The sequence below is a fragment of the Mauremys reevesii genome, unplaced genomic scaffold (assembly GCF_016161935.1).
Source record: "Mauremys reevesii isolate NIE-2019 unplaced genomic scaffold, ASM1616193v1 Contig14, whole genome shotgun sequence".
In the NCBI taxonomy this organism is placed as follows: domain Eukaryota; kingdom Metazoa; phylum Chordata; order Testudines; family Geoemydidae; genus Mauremys; species Mauremys reevesii.
Window position 1 is genome coordinate 340,992 of NW_024100760.1, and position 18,198 is coordinate 359,189.

At 44.5% G+C, this 18,198-nt stretch overlaps 1 protein-coding gene across 1 annotated transcript in view; it reads right to left on the bottom strand.

Annotated features, from left to right (window-relative positions):
• LOC120393043 (butyrophilin subfamily 3 member A2-like) overlaps positions 1-18,198 on the bottom strand; it is an 81,869-nt gene that overhangs the window by 10,267 nt on the left and 53,404 nt on the right. Inside the window, exon 10 of the mRNA XM_039517676.1 lies at positions 15,683-15,718. Within this exon, the coding sequence (XP_039373610.1) occupies positions 15,683-15,718 (36 nt within the window). The remainder of the gene's footprint in view (positions 1-15,682; positions 15,719-18,198) is intronic.

Genomic DNA, 18,198 nt, shown 5'->3' on the forward strand with positions numbered 1-18,198 from the left:
CCTACTGCCCGACTCTGACCTCTTGGTAGCCTGCTGTGGCCTGGCTCCTGGCCTCTGACCCCTGTTCTTACCATTAGGCATGACTGCCCATGTCCCAGTTGTGATGACCTGCACAGACCACATATGCCACAGGAGTGGGCCCTGTGCTGGCAGAATGGATCCAGCTTCCCAACTGCTGCCCTCTAGAGCACCAGACACACATGAGTGACCACCCACCTTCAGGCAGACAATTACATGCAGAAAATGCCACACTCCAGACACTGCCCACGGAGCCCTATTCTCTGATACATTGTCCTCAGTCTCGTGTGACCAGATGTCCCAATTTTATAGGGTCATTCCTGATATTTGGTACTTTATCTTATACAGGCACTTATTACCTTCCACCTCCATCCCGATTTTTCACACTTCCTATCAGGTCACCCTACCTCAGTCTTATCCTAGTGATTGTACAAAGGTGAGGCTGGTTATCAGCTTGCTGTCAGGGGAAGCCCGAAACTGAGACTCCCCTTCCTGAAGGCGACAGCCCATTTTCAACCCTTCCGTCTAAGGACAATTCTTTTTCTGTGTTACTAACAGCCCTTCGTAGCAACAAAGCTATGCACTCCAGGCTTAACTAGATGAGGCATATGTCGATTATTGGAGCTCAGATCTGGTATCTGACCTTGAAACAAACCATGAAAATGGAAGCCAGAATCCAGTCTCTTGCTCATGTCTACATTCTGCAAAATGATCTAGAAGAGCCTGCGCTCCAGTAGTCATCTAAGAAAGTGGCTGGGCCCCTTCTACCACATCAGAACAATGTGACTGGCATTAGATTGTCAAAGGCAAAGTGACACCTGTTTGTCTAGCCAGACATGAGAGCAAGTGACCCTGTGTCTGTTGCAGACAACTCACAGTTCTGCACTGGGACTGGGGTGAGTTAAATGGACTTTAATATGAGATTTTGGCCTCAGATTCAGTCTGCCCTGCCCTGTGGTGTCACTTTTTTCTGGATCTGCTCAGCTCCACATGTGTCTGGGAGATTCTGTCTAGAGGCTCTTATGGTAGGTGGATGAATGTACCAATTTTCTTCCTCAGCTCCTGGCATTCTGGTGAGAAAAAAAGGAACCATCATAGCTTCAGTGTAGATCACTCTGCAAAGTCTGGGGTTGTTCCAAACTTTGAGGATATTCTACACTGCAGATAGGAGGATGCTTCCCAGCTCAGGTACACATACATGTGCTAATTTTGCTTTAGCTATTGTACTAAAAGCAGCAGGATGGCCAAGGGGTAGCATGGGCTAGCTTCACAATTACAAACCCATCCAGACCTTGTGGATACATACTCAGACAGCTATCGTGAGCTAGTCCCCATGCTACCCCCCAGATATGGTGCTATTATTAGTCCACCGACTCAGCAGCAGGGGCTTTGGGAAGTAAACTCTGGTCCACAGGGCTCCTGGGAACCAATATGTTCCAATCTCCCACCCAGTGACCTGTTAATAATCACCTGAATGCAAAGCTCAACTCTGACTGAGAACTCCAGTCCTGGGATCTGATTGGTGGAACTCCTGTTTGGTTGCCTGCCTCTATTTAAACCAATCATGGAACCAGGAAGTCATCTGTACAGCTGGGTTTCCCCAGATCAGGGCTGCCTCCCCTGTGCTACCTGCTCCTGCTGCCTGATCCAATCTCCATGTAAGCTGACTTTGCTGCCTTCAGACTCTCCATCTCCCCTTAGGCACTGTCTCAGACTCTGATCTCCTGGTAGCCTGACCTGGCCTGGCTCCTGGCTTCCGACCTCTGTTCTCACCACTAGCACTGACCACACATGTTCTGATTGTAACAGTTTGGATAGACCATGTAGGCCACAGAAGTGGGCCCGGTGGTGCCAGAATGGATCCACCTAATCAGCTGCTGCCCTTTAGAGCAATAACTCACCTGAGTGGGCCACCTGCCTTCAGGCAGAAAACCAAGCCTTGCAGGCCCAGGTCATACAGCTGACCTCAGAGAAAACAGCTCCCCCACACCTCAGTCTTGACTGGAACACATTTTGAGCTCAGCCTGAGGGCATCCCACTTGCAGGTTCCAGTCCAGTTGCACATACCCCAGAAGCCCCAGCAATATCTGTCACGCTGGCCCTCATTGACTCATGCACAGCTAACTGCATCATAAACCCAGCACCATAGACTCATAGACTTTAAGGTCAGAAGGGACCATTATGATCATCTAGTCTGACCTCCTGCACAATGCAGGCCACAGAAACTCACCCATCCACTTCTATAACAAACCCCTAGCCTATGTCTGAGTTATTGAAGTCCCCAAATTGCGGTTTGAAGACCTCAAGCTGCAGAGAATCCTCCAGCAAATGACCCATGCCCCATGCTGCAGAGGAAGGCAAAAAACCTCCAGGGCCTCTGCCAATCTGCCCTGGAGGAAAATTCCTTCCCGACCCCAAATATGGCGATCAGTTAAACCCTGAGCATGTGGGCAAGACTCACCAGCCAGCACCCAGGAAAGAATTCTCTGTAGTAACTCAGAACCCAACCCATTTAACATCCCATCACATACCACTGGGCATACTAACCTGCTGATAATCAAAGATCAATTGCCAAATTAAATGCCAAAATTAGGCTATCCCATCATACCATCCCCTCCATAAATTTATCAAGCTTAGTCTTAAAGCCAGATATGTCTTTTGCCCCCACTACTCCCCTTGGAAGGCTGTTCCAGAACTTCACTCCTCTAATGGTTAGAAACCTTCCTCTAATTTCAAGTCTAAACTTCCTAGTGTCCAGTTTATATCCATTTGTTCTTGTGTCCACATTGTTACTAAGCTTAAATAATTCCTCTCCCTCCTCAATATTAATCCCTCTGATATATTTATAAAGGGCAATCATATCCCCCCTCAACCTTCTTTTGGTTAGGCTAAACAAGCCAAACTCTTTCAGTCTCCTTTCATAAGACAGGTTTTCCATTCCTCGGATCATCCTAGTAGCCCGTCTCTGAACCTGTTCCAGTTTGAATTCATCCTTCTTAAACATGGGAGACCAGAACTGCACACAGTATTCCAGATGAGGTCTCACCAGTGCCTTATATAACGGTACTAACACCTCCTTATCTTTGCTGGAAATACCTCGCCTGATGCATCCTAAAACTGCATTAGCTTTTTTAACGGCCATATCACATTGGCGGCTCATAGTCATCCTGTGATCAACCAATACTCCGAGGTCCTTCTCCTCCTCTGTTACTTCCAACTGATGCGTCCCCAATTTATAACTAAAATTCTTGTTATTAATCCCTAAATGCATGACCTTGCACTTTTCACTATTAAATTTCATTCTATTACTGTTACTCCAGTTTACAAGGTCATCCAGATCTTCCTGTATGATATCCTGGTCCTTCTCTGTGGTAACAATACCTCCCAGCTTTGTGTCATCAGCAAACTTTATTAGCACATTCCCGCTTTTTGTGCCAAGGTCACTAATAAAAATGTTAAATAAAATTGGTCCCAAAACTGATCCCTGAGGAACTCCACTAGTAACCTCCTTCCAGCCTGACAGTTCACCTTTCAGTATGACCCGTTGTAGTCTCCCCTTTAACCAGTTCCTTATCCACCTTTCAATTTTCATATTTATCCCCATCTTTTCCAATTTAACTAATAATTCCCCATGTGGAACCGTGTCAAATGCCATACTGAAATCGAGGTAAATTAGATCCACTGCATTTCCTTTGTCTAAAAAAATCTGATACTTTCTCAAATAAGGAGATCAGGTTGGTTTGGCACGATCTACCTTTTGTGAAACCATGTTGTATTTTGTCCGAATTACCATTGACCTCAATGTCCTTAACTACCCTCTCCTTCAAAAATTTTTCCAAGACCTTACATACTACAGATGTCAAACTAACAGGCCTATAGTTACTCGGATCACTTTTTTTTCCTTTCTTAAAAATAGGAACTATGTTAGCAATTCTCCAGTCGTACGGTACAACCCCTGAGTTTACCGATTCATTAAAAATTCTTGCTAATGGGCTTGCAATTTCGTGTGCCAGTTCCTTTAATATTCTTGGATGAAGATTATCTGGGCCCTCCGATTTAGTCCCATTAAGCTGTTCAAGTTTGGCTTCTACCTCTGATGTGGTAATATCTACCTTCATATCCTCATTCCCAATTGTCATCCTTCCATTATCCCTAAGCTCCTCATTAGCCTTATTAAAGACTGAGGCAAAATATTTATTTTGATATTGGGCCATGCCTAGATTATCTTTAACCTCCACTCCATCCTCAGTGTTTAGTGGTCCCACTTCTTCTTTCTTTGTTTTCTTCTTATTTATATGGCTATAGAACCTTTTACTATTGGTTTTAATTCCCTTTGCAAGGTCCAACTCTACATGACTTTTAGCCTTTCTCACTTCTTCCCTACATGTTCTGACCTCAATGTGGAAGCCAGTAAATAATTAACAAGGATTTGAAGAGATCTTAATGAATGTTAGTTAGCAAGAGTCAGGCCATACTGTAACCTTAATGACGTAAGACTTGTAGGAGCAAAGATAGTGCGAGGCGACAGGACAGGAACTGTGTACAAAGTTATTATGACCTTGCAATCACTAACCAAAATGCAGGCTTGCTTTTCTTAGGATTGAGACAAATAAGATAAGCCTTTTTGCTATGTATAAACAAAATGTAGTTGTTGTTTTTTACTGTCTGTATTATTGCTAGAAATTGTCTGTAAAAGGTATAAAGGCTTGCTGTGATTGTTTTACCAGTTGAGAGACCTGTCCAGGACCCTGTGTCCTATGGCACTCTCTCCCTCCATGGTAATTACTGGAGAAATAATAAAGTATTTGATTTTGCTGCATCCAAACAAAAAGTGAGAACTGAGTTTTTCTTCGACAATTTGGGGGCTCGTCCGGGATGGCAACGCCCACGGACCCACAGACAACTACTACGGATCATTCCCCTCGAACCCCATGGCGCCACATGAGAGGTATGAGACCTTTTGAAATCTCTATTGGGGTATCGGAGGAGGACTGTCCGTGAGGACGTCTGTCTCTCTGTTGGGCTCACGCCATCTGAACTTATTGACTGTGCAGCAGGATCAGATGCAAAGTGGTATTGGGGAGAGGCCCCAATAAGGTTAGTTTATTGCAGTACTGGGAACTGCTGAGTTGGCCAAGGAAATGCATAAGGTAATGCATAAGGTAATGCATAGGTAAATGCATTAGAATGCACCGGTGCTGAGGGGTTTTTACCGCCTCAAGAGGGGTTGTCATACCGCCTCATGGTATTGGTCCGGACCAGGTAAAGATGCATCATGGTTTAAAAAAAAAGAAAAAAAGAGAGATAAAAAGGTTGAAAAAGGGTTAAAAAAAAAAAAAAAAAAAAGAAAAGAAAGAAAAAGAAAAAGAAAAAGGAAGAAAAAGAGGCCTTGGTGTGTGTGTGTGTACACCAGTGTGAGTGGCTGTTACCGGGCTAGCCCAGTAATTAGTGGATCTTTAGGAGATCCGACCCACGGTGGGCTGACTCAGCCTGGCATAGTCCGGCGAGGAAGCTGCCTGGGTCTAGGAGTGTGTGAACCCATCTTCCCTCCCCTTTCCTTGTGAGTCTCTCCTGTGTGAGTGGAAAATGGGTAAGGGACAGTCTAAATATTCCACCTTACCCCCTAAGGGTACCCCAGCATATTACATGTACGTACATTATGGTCCTAAAACCTGCAGGTATTTAAATGATTGGAATCTGTATACGCGTGAAAATTCATTTAAACAATGCCCATTAGAAGGTACCTTCAATCTAGATAAGATCATATATCTCAGTGGAGCTTTAATCATAAGGAAAAACCTCTGTTACAGTGTGAGCAATTTGTCTAGGAACGGGTTAATTTGAAATTCGGCTTAGCCCTGAGATAAGGGAGAAGTTGTTTTGTCTTCAAGGTCATGAATTAGTGTGGACTATGCTAAGTGCTAAGTAAAAATGCTTCAGCTCCAACTGGTTGAGGAAAATAAAAAAAAAAAGCAGTATAAGTTACAAAACTGAGATTGCATTTGCAAAGCTTAACGGTTCAGTGAGATCCAACAGTTTTTGCAACCCTGAAGCCGGACAGGCAGCTGACCTGAACTGAAAGAGACGCCGCAGGAGATTCCAGAGTGTAAAAGAACAGCCATCCCAAGAGTGGCAGCATGTTGGAAATGCTGGACAAGCTGTATACAGGATAATCTCCCGTCCACCTATTTCCCTTCTCTGAACATTATACACAGACATGCCAGTCTGGATATGTGTAAGTATTAAAGTGGCTTAAGGCTTGGGGCATTCATATTTTTCCCGAGTGATGTGGGAGCATTCCCAACGCTCTCCATTGTTGTTTTATTATTTTAATGAAGCTTTAAAATTTGATTATATGCTCTGTCAGTTTGATCACCTGACATGAGGGATAAATTAGTAATAGGAATTTGTCACAGTTTGGTGAGCAATTGCAGAATTTACACCATCTATCTGTTTTACCCTTGTTAGTTTATGTTTGCTTTGTTTGGTACTGTTGGTGTTTTGTGTTAAGAATAGCATGATTATAGGTGAGCTCTAATAGAACAAGGAAACACTATTTGGTTTTGGTGCACTATTTAGCTTTGGCTCTGTTTTGTTTAACCGGTTACTGATGTTTTTCTGCTCTGTTCATTTGGGCGTTAGGTGTGTGAGCGGAACTGAACTTCTCGTTAAGTAATTCCTCAGGGTGGAAGCCATGTGTGCGATGAAGCTCTGAGGTTGTCCTGAAATTTTACAGTCCCGCCCCCCCCGTAGCGGACAATATAATAGAAGTAGAAAAATTTGGCTTAGACTGTAATTTTCTTTGCTTTTTGTGTAATTTTCTTTTCTGTTTAAGTGTCAGCAGACAAATGGGTGGGTCTCTGGATAGACCCCCAAAGGGGTTTGGATTATGTGTTAAGTGAATGGCCATGTATTTTTGCCCAGGTGGCAAGCCTTACTAGGAAGGACTCAGGTAGTCTTGTGAGTAGAAATGTTTTGGGGACAAGACCAGAAGGGTGGGGGCTAGTTGCGTAGCCCACCCTCCTAGCTAAGAACTGGTTGTGGAACAAGCTAGTGTCCATGGACGGGACGATTCAGTGAGGAAACAAGGATCGGGCCCAGGCAGGCGGGTAACAGACAGAGAGATTTGGAAACTTTTGACGGTGTAGTGGAAAGAAGGAGTAAGTGAATATAAGCATGAGGATTTCAAATACTCAGAAAGATATTTGGAATGGTGATTTGCATTGGTAAAGTGGCTGTTGGAAGGAGAAAGCAATTGATTTTTAAGGGAAAATGAAAAATTGACTCTGTGTTTGCTGGGGGGAACAGCACTTTAACTTTGTGAAAAAGCTGAAGAGAACAGTTTTTTGGTATCTTTGACATGTTTGTGAATGAATTCAGGCAAAGAAATTATTAGATTGCACTCATTTGGCTATGAACAATTTTGTTAAATCAGTTGAAGAATGTATACAGTGCTATGTAATGACATTGTATTAGGCCCTACAGGCACTATAAGTGGTGATGTTTTCTTTCAGTGTTTAAAAGCAGGAGTTAAAAGAAATAAAAAGCAAGCCGGAGAGCATCTGTGTTAATGCAAATTAACTAACTGATAAGGTAGAGGCCGCTGAACCAGGGCTGTCTAAGAAGCACATACGAGAAAATATGGGGTAATTCCTCTGTTTTGCCTAGAATCAACAAGAGTATTTGTATATTTTAAGTATTTAACTGACCCTAATGTGTGGACCTCTGTTTTTGTCTTTCAGATAATCAAAGAACATTAATGCCAGCTACACAGCATTCAACATACTATGATTTACTGGCAGTCACAATTATGTTCTGTGTTCTGTGTTCTGTTTTGTGGTGTTTTGCCAAAAAATTGTTGTGTTTAATATTTTCATGAGATGGTCTGATTTGACATCAAGCGAAAATGTTGCATTGCAATGCAGATACTTGTTTTGTTCAACTTAGAGTACAAAGTGTTTAGTTATATCAGAAAAATGTGATATACTAAAGTCTAATACATTTTCTTCAGTAAGGGAAAGAAACTACATTGGCCAAATCTTTTAATTGAGAATTGTTGTTAAAATTTGCATACTGACAGTCTTTGGACACAAGGACATGAAAAGTTAACCCACTCCCCATATTGTACGAGGATCCTTCTGGCTACCTCAGACTTTTAGCCAGAGGGCTGGGGATGGTGGATAGCTATTGGACTAGAAGTTATATTAAGTGAACTTCTCAAAGTGGGTGTGCTTGTCCTGGCTTGTTCTTCCAAAGTTCTGTAATAAGATTATTTTAGTGAAAGGGTATATGTGGCATACATTGAATGATAATACTTCTGTACTGTATAACAGTACTGTTTATGTGTTCATGGTATGAAAAGGTGTATAATTGAAGAGTAAAAGTTTCCTTTGTAGGTTAAATGAAGAAAAAAAAAAAAGCCAAGTAGAGAATGGCTAACATGCGCTGGCCCCAGTCAAGGACACCGCTTGGCTGCCTACCAAGGGAAGGGGGGGGGTGGAAATGGTTTCAGCAATTACACGAGATTGGTGTGCAGCCAGCCCACTCTCCTCCTTGGGGACCTTTGTAGATATTCAGATTGATTTTATTTCAATGTCTTCATGTTGTGGTTATGGATATGTATTTGTTTTAGTTGATGTATTTACCAATTGGGTTAAAGCTTTTCCCTGCAGGAAAGCAGGTGTCAGGACTGTTGTGACATTTTGCTTAAAGATTTTGTGCCACGTTTTGCCATCCCTGTGGGTATCAACAGTGATCGTGGAATTCATTTTTACTGGACCGATTGTGAAGGAGTTATGTGCAACTCACTGCCCTCACCACCCACAGTTGGGACAGTGGAACGCCATAACGGGATTTTACAGAATGAACTGGCCCAGATTTGTGCTGAAACGAACTTAAGGTGGCCAGATGCCCTTCCTTTGGCACTAATGTGTATGAGAACCATTCCCAATCGAACGACTGGACTCAGCCCTCATGAAATTTGACAGGACACCCAATGCTGACTACCAACTGCACCCCCACTGACCCCAGCTCAGATGGACATTCATTTGCTGGATAACATAATGCTTAAATATTGTCAGGCACTAATGAAATGTGTTAAGTCTTTTATACACAGGTGATGAAAGCACTACCAAAGGATCCTGTGCAACCTTGCCACTCGTTGGAACCAGGAGCCTGGGTCTACATAAAGATCCATCAGCGAAAGACTGCCTTGGCTCCATGCTGGAAAGGCCCTTTCCCAGTCCTGCTGACTACCGACACCGCTGTGAAGTGCCACAAACTGACTGCTTGGACCCAGGATTCTCACTGCAAAAGACCCTCCACATCAGAAGAATTTTCCTATTGATGATTAGCCTATTCTTTCTTCTAGTTCTACTGTGCTTCTGGACAGCAGGAAAGAGCTCCCTTGACCACTGACAGACCAACTGTGCCTTTAGACTTTTCTAGAAAAGAGCACAGCTATTACAGGGTGATATGTGCTGGAAACCTCTCCTGTAGGATGCTAAACCTCGATTGTTTTGGGACTGCAGAAGACACACTCACTCCACTGACATTGCCAAAGTCCAGGAATTCCTGACTGAAAAGGACACTGAGAACTGACCCTGGTGAAGAAACAAAGAATTACATACTGGCAGGAAGAAATTTGTGGGACCCATGCTTGGGACTGTGGTATTAATTGGATTTTGGGGTTTATTCTACAGGCTGCGCCCTGTGTTCTGGATAAATCCTTCAGTATGTATTGCCCTCCTAATTGGATTTTACCTGACATTGCCCTTATCCAGTTTTCTACATACCCAGATTGCTCACAAGGGGCTACCATTAGATTAGCACAACAAAAAGGCCTGGGTTATTTCCTCTGGACAAAAAAGGGAATTGACCAGATCCCTGTGGGCTGGGTTATTTCATCTGGCCAATAGTGTAGTAGCCATTTGGACTATTCTTCCACGCCAAGAACGTGATAAGAAATTGGGGCAACTACAAAAGGCCACTAGTCTTATTTTTGAAGCTCAGCTATCTTCAGTACAGGCTGGAGTTGCTGAGTTACATGTAATTTCCACCCTTAGTTCTATGACCCAGAAGTTACTGACAGAGATGGTATTGAATATCACTGAGGCTGGGAAGGCATTGCAGTGGGATCTGGACTAGACTTGGCCCACTGCCCTTACAGACGTCAGGAGTACCATCTGATCTGTGGTCATGAAGACATACTTGGACACTTTCTGGATGGAAGTGTGGACATTCACAGTGCTCCTTCCAAGCATATGGACCGGTTAGGGTGGGTGTGGGCTCCCACATACCGAATCCTGCTGGGTCCATGGGAGGATGCCTGTGGGACTGTAATTGTTTACCGAGACATCTGGGAAATTAGACCACCTGGTATCTCCAACTGATTTCTAGACAGTACCCCTAGAATGACACCTGACATTTTGGATGAGAATAGAGAGTCAATGGACATTTTGGCCGTTAGAACCACCACAGCTCAGTGTATCTATAAACTGAAGCTAGGGGAAGTTGTCGCTGTTTATGACAATATTTGTTGAGAGGGTGGAGGTCAAGGAACTACCCTGACGGGACACCCATTTTTTTTCAACCTAATGATAGCTGTGTATGCGTTAATGCCACCACTTTACAAGATATACATATTGATCTTACCACTGCTGCAGGCAATCCTATCATTTCCTGGCCTGCAGATAGAATGTTACAAGTAGCTCTTAGATTTTAGGTATATTTTGATTGGACTAGAATGGTGCCTGATCAGTTTCAAAATTTGCTTTCATTGTTACCAAAGGTTCAAAGAATCTCTGAATTGCAAGGGCAAATTCCCGTGTTTTAGAATGTATATCAAGCTGGAAGGAATACCTTTCATACAGCTTATAGAGTGTTTACTTTATGTACTAGGTATGATGTTTTGTGCTTTGTGTTCACGATTGTACAACAGCCCCATTATATTATTCCTATAGGATTGTTATTATTTGTAATGTTGTTAGTTAATTTAGGGATATATTGTTGTTGTAAATAACGTAAGAATAGCAATACCTTTCATGTTCGTGCTGATCATGCATTGTCATTACATCCCATGGAAACCCTAAGATTGACATATTTGCTGTAGAATCTGATATCCATGGTTTGATGCAAATTGGGATTTGAAATGTTTGTTGTACTAGAAGTACAAAAGGGGGGAGTGTGGAAGCCAGTAAATAATTAACAAGGATTTGAAGAGATCTTAATGAATGTTAGTTAGCAAGAGTCAGGCCATACTGTAACCTTAATGACGTAAGACTTGTAGGAGCAAAGATAGTGCGAGGCGACAGGACAGGAACTGTGTACAAAGTTATTATGACCTTGCAATCACTAACCAAAATGCAGGCTTGCTTTTCTTAGGATTGAGACAAATAAGATAAGCCTTTTTGCTATGTATAAACAAAATGTAGTTGTTGTTTATTACTGTCTGTATTATTGCTAGAAATTGTCTGTAAAAGGTATAAAGGCTTGCTGTGATTGTTTTACCAGTTGAGAGACCTGTCCAGGACCCTGTGTCCTATGGCACTCTCTCCCTCCATGGTAATTACTGGAGAAATAATAAAGTATTTGATTTTGCTGCATCCAAACAAAAAGTGAGAACTGAGTTTTTCTTCGACATCAATAAGGTAGCTTTCCTTGCTAATCCCGCCCATCTTCCACTCCTTGTAGGCTTTCTGCTTTTTCTTAATCACCTCTCTGAGATGCTTGCTCATCCAGCTTGGTCTACACCTCCTGCTTATGATTTTTTTCCCCTTTCTTGGGATGCAGGCTTCTGATAGTGTCTGCAACTTTAACGAAGTAATTCCAGGCCTCCTCTGCCTTTAGATCCACAAGTTCTTCAGTCCAATCCACTTCCCTAACTAATTTCTTTAATTCTTTAAAGTTAGCCCTTTTGAAATAAAAAACCCTAGTCCCAGATGTCCTTCCATCTAGTTTGAACTGAATTAACTCATGATCACTCGAACCAAGGTTGTCCCCTACAACCATTTCTTCTATGAGGTCCTCACTACTCACCAAAACCAAATCTAAAATGGCATCCCCCCTTGTTGGCTCTTCAACTACTTGATGAAGAAATCCATCAGCTATCACATCCAGAAAAATCTGAGCCCTATTACTACTACTAGCACTTGTCCTCCAATCTATATCTGGGAAGTTAAAGTCTCCCATGATCACACAGTTCCCATTAGTGTTTACTTCATTAAAAACATTAAAGAGGTCTCTATCCATCTCCAAATCATATCCCGGCGGTCTGTAGCACACCCCAAGCACTACCTCAGGGGAGGCTCTAGTAGCTTTCTTTCCCAATGTGATTTTTGCCCAGACAGACTCTGTCTTGTCCATTCCATCCCTTCTTATTTCTTTACAGTTAACCTCATCATTGATATACAATGCTACTCCACCACCTTTGCCTTTATTTCTATCTTTCCTAAACAGCACATAGCCTTCAATACCTGTACTCCAGTCATGACTACTATTCCACCATGTTTCTGTTATCCCTATAATATCTGGTTTCACTTGCTGCACCAGTAGCTCTAGTTCAGGGGTCGGCAACCTGCGGCTCCCGGCTCGCCCGGGGAAGCACCCTGGTGGGCCGGCCCAGTTTGTTTATCTGCCACGTCGGCAACTTCGGCCGATCGCGGCTCCCACTGGCCGCGGTTCGTGGTTCCAGGCCACTGCGGGAGGCAGGAAGCCGCGGCCAGAACATCCCTCGGCTCACGCTGCTTCCTGCCTCCCGCATTGGCCTGGGACCGCGAACCGCGGCCAGTGGGATCCGCGATCGGCCAAAGTTGCCGACGCGGCGGATAAACAAACCGGGCCGGCCCGCCAGGGTGCTTCCCCGGGCGAGCCGGGAGCCGCAGGTTGCCGACCCCTGCTCTAGTTCCTCCATTTTGTTTCCTAGGCTCCTTGCATTAGTGTACAGACAGTTTAATTTTTGCCGTTTGGCTTCACTGGCATTCTTTATCTGGTTAGGCACAGACATTCTACCACCAGTATCACCTATTAGACTGGTATATACACTACCCTTCCTCCTTATGTCCATTCTTCTGCTCATGGCTGTATCCTCTCTTACTTTGTTTTTTTTCCCTCTCGGTGTAAAATTCCGGCGTGGAGATTACTTGGACATCTCCCAACCATCTCCCCCAAATTCCTAGTTTAAAGCTCTCTTAATCAGTTGGGTGAGCCTCCATCCTAGAAGTCTATTTCCCTCCTTACTCAGGTGAAGTCCATCCGGAGAGAACAGTCCTCTGTCCATGAATGCTTCCCAGTGGCCGTACATCCCAAAGCCCTCCTTATAGCATTACTGCCTGAGCCATCTATTGATCGCCATGATCTTGTCACACCTTTGTTTCCCTTCTCTAGGAACAGGCAGAATCCCACTGAAGATCACCTGAGCCTCGATTTCCTTAAGCGTCTTTCCCAGCCTGGCATAGTCTCCCTTGATATGTTCCAGCGAGAACCTAGCTGTATCATTCATTCCCACATGAAGGATAATCAACGGATTCTTTACCGCTCCCATTAAGATCCTTTTCAGCCTCAGGTCCACATCCCGTATCTTAGCACCCGGCAGACAGCACACCCTTCTGTTCTCTGGATCAGCTCTGGTTACAGGCCTGTCTAATCTTCTCAGTAGAGAGTCCCCAATCACGTAGACCTGCCTTTTCCTGGTGACAGTATGATTCTCTGGTCTATCCCCTGCTCCCACTGGCTGCAAGTCCTCTCGATTTCTGTTCGCCCTTGCAATCCTCCGCAACCCATCCTGTGTTCTCCTGGGGCTCATATTTGGTGTTGTCTCCATTGACTCTTCCCCTCTTCCTGTAGGGCTAGCAGCTCTTCTATTTTTCCTTGCCCTCTCACCTTCAGTGATCACCAGCCGTGTCCCTTCATTTTCCAACTCTGCAAACCTGTTCTTGAGCTCTATTTCTCCTTCACTGGCCTGTCTTTTCCTCTGCCTTGTTCTCTTAGTTACATGCTTCCACCGTCCACTTTCCTCACTCAGCAGTCTCCCCTCAGAATTCTGTGGTCCTGCTTCCAACTGCAAGTCTGAGATTGTCCCTTCAGTCACCTCATTTCTTTGCTCCATCATCTGCTCGAACCCCCTTCTAAACTCCACCAGAGTTTCCACCTGCAACTCCAGTCCTCGGATCTTTTCTTCCATCAGCTCTATCAGGCGGCACTTCATGCACACGAAACTCTTTTCAGGTACCCCCTCCAGGATCAGGTACATGCCGCAACTTCCACACCCGGTCATCCTCATTGTGTCTTTCACTGCTGCCTCTGTATCAGTCATTGCCTTCCCACTGAAAACCAGTCAAAAAAAAAACCACACCAAAACAACCCCCCAACAGACACCAGAACACTGGCAGACCACCACCCCCTCCGTTCACTAGCCTGTCAGTTCTTCTGCCTAGGTTGAAGTCTCCCCCGCAACCTCCCCCTGTCAACTCCCAGTGAAACTCCCCTGTTTACAGCTCTGTTTGCTGGCTGCTGTGCCGCTGTAGCTGTCTATGCCGCTGCCTGCCTGGCTGGCTACCTTTATAGGACCCCTAGGCAGATAAGCCCCGCCCCCTAAGCAGGGCTCAGCTTCTCTCCCAGCACCCTGCCCCTAGCAGCCTCCACACATACAAACTACTCAAAATACAAAAATACAAATACCTGCTCCTCCAACAGAACTCCCAGTGAAACTCCCCTGTTTACAGCTCTGTTTGCTGGCTGCTGTGCCGCTGCAGCTGTCTATGCCTAGGTCTTGCAGGATCCCCTTCAATCCAAGGCCACTTCCAATCTCATAGAGAATATTGATGGTTTTCCTTTGTATTCTGGTCCAGTAAGCGAGGAAAACACTCCCCTGGAGGGTATGATTCAGGGACGTGTGCTCACCCTTGCCTTTTCACATAATACCTCACAGTGGTATTGTCAATAAGTATGTGAACCACTGAATCACTGATATGGTCCTGAAAAGCATCACATGCATTGTAGATAGCCCAAAGCTCCAACACATCGATATGCAGAGATGACTTCTGCTCTGACTGTAAACCTTGGACTTTCAGCAACACCAGATGTGCTCCCCAACCCATAAGATAGGTGTTGGTGAAAACAGTTCTGGTTGGTAAGGGCCAGACAAAGGGAACACCCTGAAAAACATTCTTGAAATGCATCCATCACTGCAACGAGTCCAAGGCCAGTGGAGGGAGATGGAACAATCTGTGTAAGGTGTGAAGAATTGGACAATAAACTGTGCTGAGCCACGCGTGAAGGGGGAGAATCTGCATCCTTGTGAATTGGACCACCTGCATGCAAGCAGACATGTGGCCCAAGAGCCTCATGCAGATCTGAGCTGTCATGGAAGGCTGAGATTGCAGACTGAGGCAAAGGTGGCAAATCGCCTGAAGGTGGTTGGTCGGCAGAAATGCTCTCAAACTCATAGGCTCTATTAGTCCAACTAATCCATATGGACTAAATTCACTCTCTCTTAGTAAGGATGATACTGAAATGTTAGCTAAAAACACTGCAGTGTTTGTACATTTCTAGGGGAAGAGGAGCAACTCATGAAAGTGACTGAAGTCCATATATTCTGCATGGTAATTTTCCTCTCTTTTTATAGTGTGGAAGAACAGACACAGTTTACTGTCAATTGTCCAATTACCTGACTTCAGGGCCTGCTTCTCTTTCTCCGCAGTGTCTGAAATGGGGAAGAGAAAAGAATAATAGAATCAAAGAGTCACAGGACTGGAAGGGACCTCGAGAGGTCATCTAGTCCAGTCCCCTGTACTCAAGGCGGAACTAAGTATTATCTAGACCATCCTGACTGGTGTTTCTCTAGTCTGCTCTTAAAAGTCTCCAATGACGGAGATTCCACAGCCTCCCTAGGCAAGTTATTCCAGTTCTTAACCACCCTGACACTTGGGAATGTCACTAGGAATGACATTAATGTCAGAGGTTACTGAGAACAATTCTGCTCCCTCCTCCTTGTAAACACTTATATTTATTTGAAAACTGTTGTCATGTCCCCTCTCAGTTTTCTCTTCTCCACATTAAATAAACCCATGTTTTTCAATCTTCCTGCATAGGTTATGTTTTCTAGATCTTTAATTATTTTAGTTGCTCTTCTCTAGACTTTCTCCAATTTGTCCACCTCTTTCCTGAAATGTGGCACCCAGAACTGGACACAATACTCCATTTGAGGCCAGGGCCGGTTCCAGACCCCAGCGCGCCAAGCGCGCACTTGAGGCGGCCTTTTACTGGGAGGGCGGCAGGCGGCTCCGGCAGACCTTCCGCAGTCATGCCTGCGGGAGGTCCACCGGAGCCGCAGGACCAGCAGACCTCCCGCAGGCATGACTGCGGAGGGTCCGCTGGTCTCACAGCTCCGTGGAACTCCCGCAGGCATGACTGCGGAGGGTCCGCTGGTCCCGCGGCTCGTGTGGACCTCCCGCAGGCATGCCTGCGGATGCTCCACTGGAGCCACGGGAGCAGCAGACCCTCCGCAGGCACGTCTGCAAGAGGTCCCCCGGAGCTGCGGGACCGGCGACAGGCAGCGCGCCCCCTGCGGCGTGCCACCATGCTTGGGGTGGCCAAATTCCTAGAGCCGCCCCTGTTTGAGGCCTAATCAGCATGGAGTAGAGCGTAAGATTTTCTTCTTGTGTCTTGCTTACAACACTCCTGCTAATACATCCCAGAATGATGTTTGGTTTTTTTGGAACAGTGTTACACTGTTGACTCATATTTAGCTTATGATCCACTATGACAAGATCTCTTTTTGCAGTATTCCTTCCTAAGCATTGATTTCCCATTTTGTTGTGTGCAACCAAATTGTTCCTTCCTTAGTGGAGTACTTTGCATTTGTCCTTATTGAATTTCATCCTATTTACTTCAGACTATTTCTCCAGCTTGTAAAATTCATTTTGAATTTAATCCTATCCTCCAAAGCCCTTGCAATGCCTCCTAGATTAGTTATGTCTCCAAACGTTATAAGTGTACTATCTATGGCATTATCTAAATCACTGATGAAGATATTGAACAGAACAGGACCCAGAACTGATCCCCAGAACCCCTACTGGATCTGCTCTTCCAGTTTGACTGTGAACAGCTGATAACTACTCTCTTAGAACAGTTTTCCAACCAGTTATGCACCCACCTTATAGTATCATGGAATCATAGAATCTCAGGGTTGGAAGGGACCTCAGGAGGTCATCTAGTCCAACCCCCTGCTCAAAGCAGGACCAAACCCAACTAAATCATCCCAGCCAGGGCTTTGTCAAGCCTGACCTTAAAAACCTCTAAGGAAGCTCCATCTAGGTTGGAATTCACGTTTGTTTTTGTTAGAAGTTCATGCGAGACAGTGTCAAAATCCTTATTAAAGTTGATTCACCACATTTACTACTTAGCCCCATCCACAAGGCTTGTTACCATGTCAAAGAAAGCTATCAGGTTGGTTTCAAATAATTTGTTCTTGACAAATCCATGATTACTGTAATTTATCACTTTATTATCTTCTAGGTGTTTGCAGATTGATTGTTTAATTCTTTGCTCCATTATCTTTCCAGGTACTGAAGTTAGGATGACTGCTCTGTAATGCCCTGGGTTGTTCTTATTCCCATTTTTATAGATTGGCCCAATATTTGCCCTTTTCCAGTACTCTGGAATCTCTCCCATATTCCATGACTTTTCTAAGATAATCGCTAAAGGCTCAGATATCTCCTCAGTCAGCTTTCTGAGTCTTCTAGGATGTCTTTCATCAGGCCCTGGTGACATGAAAACATCTAACTTCTCTAAGTCAATTTTAATTTCTTTCCCCCCTATTTTAGCCTCTGGTCCTATCTCATTTTCACTGGCATTCACTATGATAGACGACCAATCGCAACTATCTTTTTAGGTGAAAACCCAAACAAAAAATTCACTCAGCACTTCTGCCATTTCCACATGTTCTGTTATTCATAATTAGACAGAGAGATGCGCTGAATGATGCTGTGTGCCTCAAAATGGCTGGGGTTAGTTACAGACTCCCCCACAGCCACACTTCCAATCCCAGTGCAGGAACCAGCAACTTGGATAGAAGTGGGGCTGGTGGTTAGTGATATGTAGAAACACGCAGGAGCCCTGGGATTTGCAAAGCATCTAACCTTGATGGAAGACGTGGGTCTGGATCCCGATACAGCTCTGACA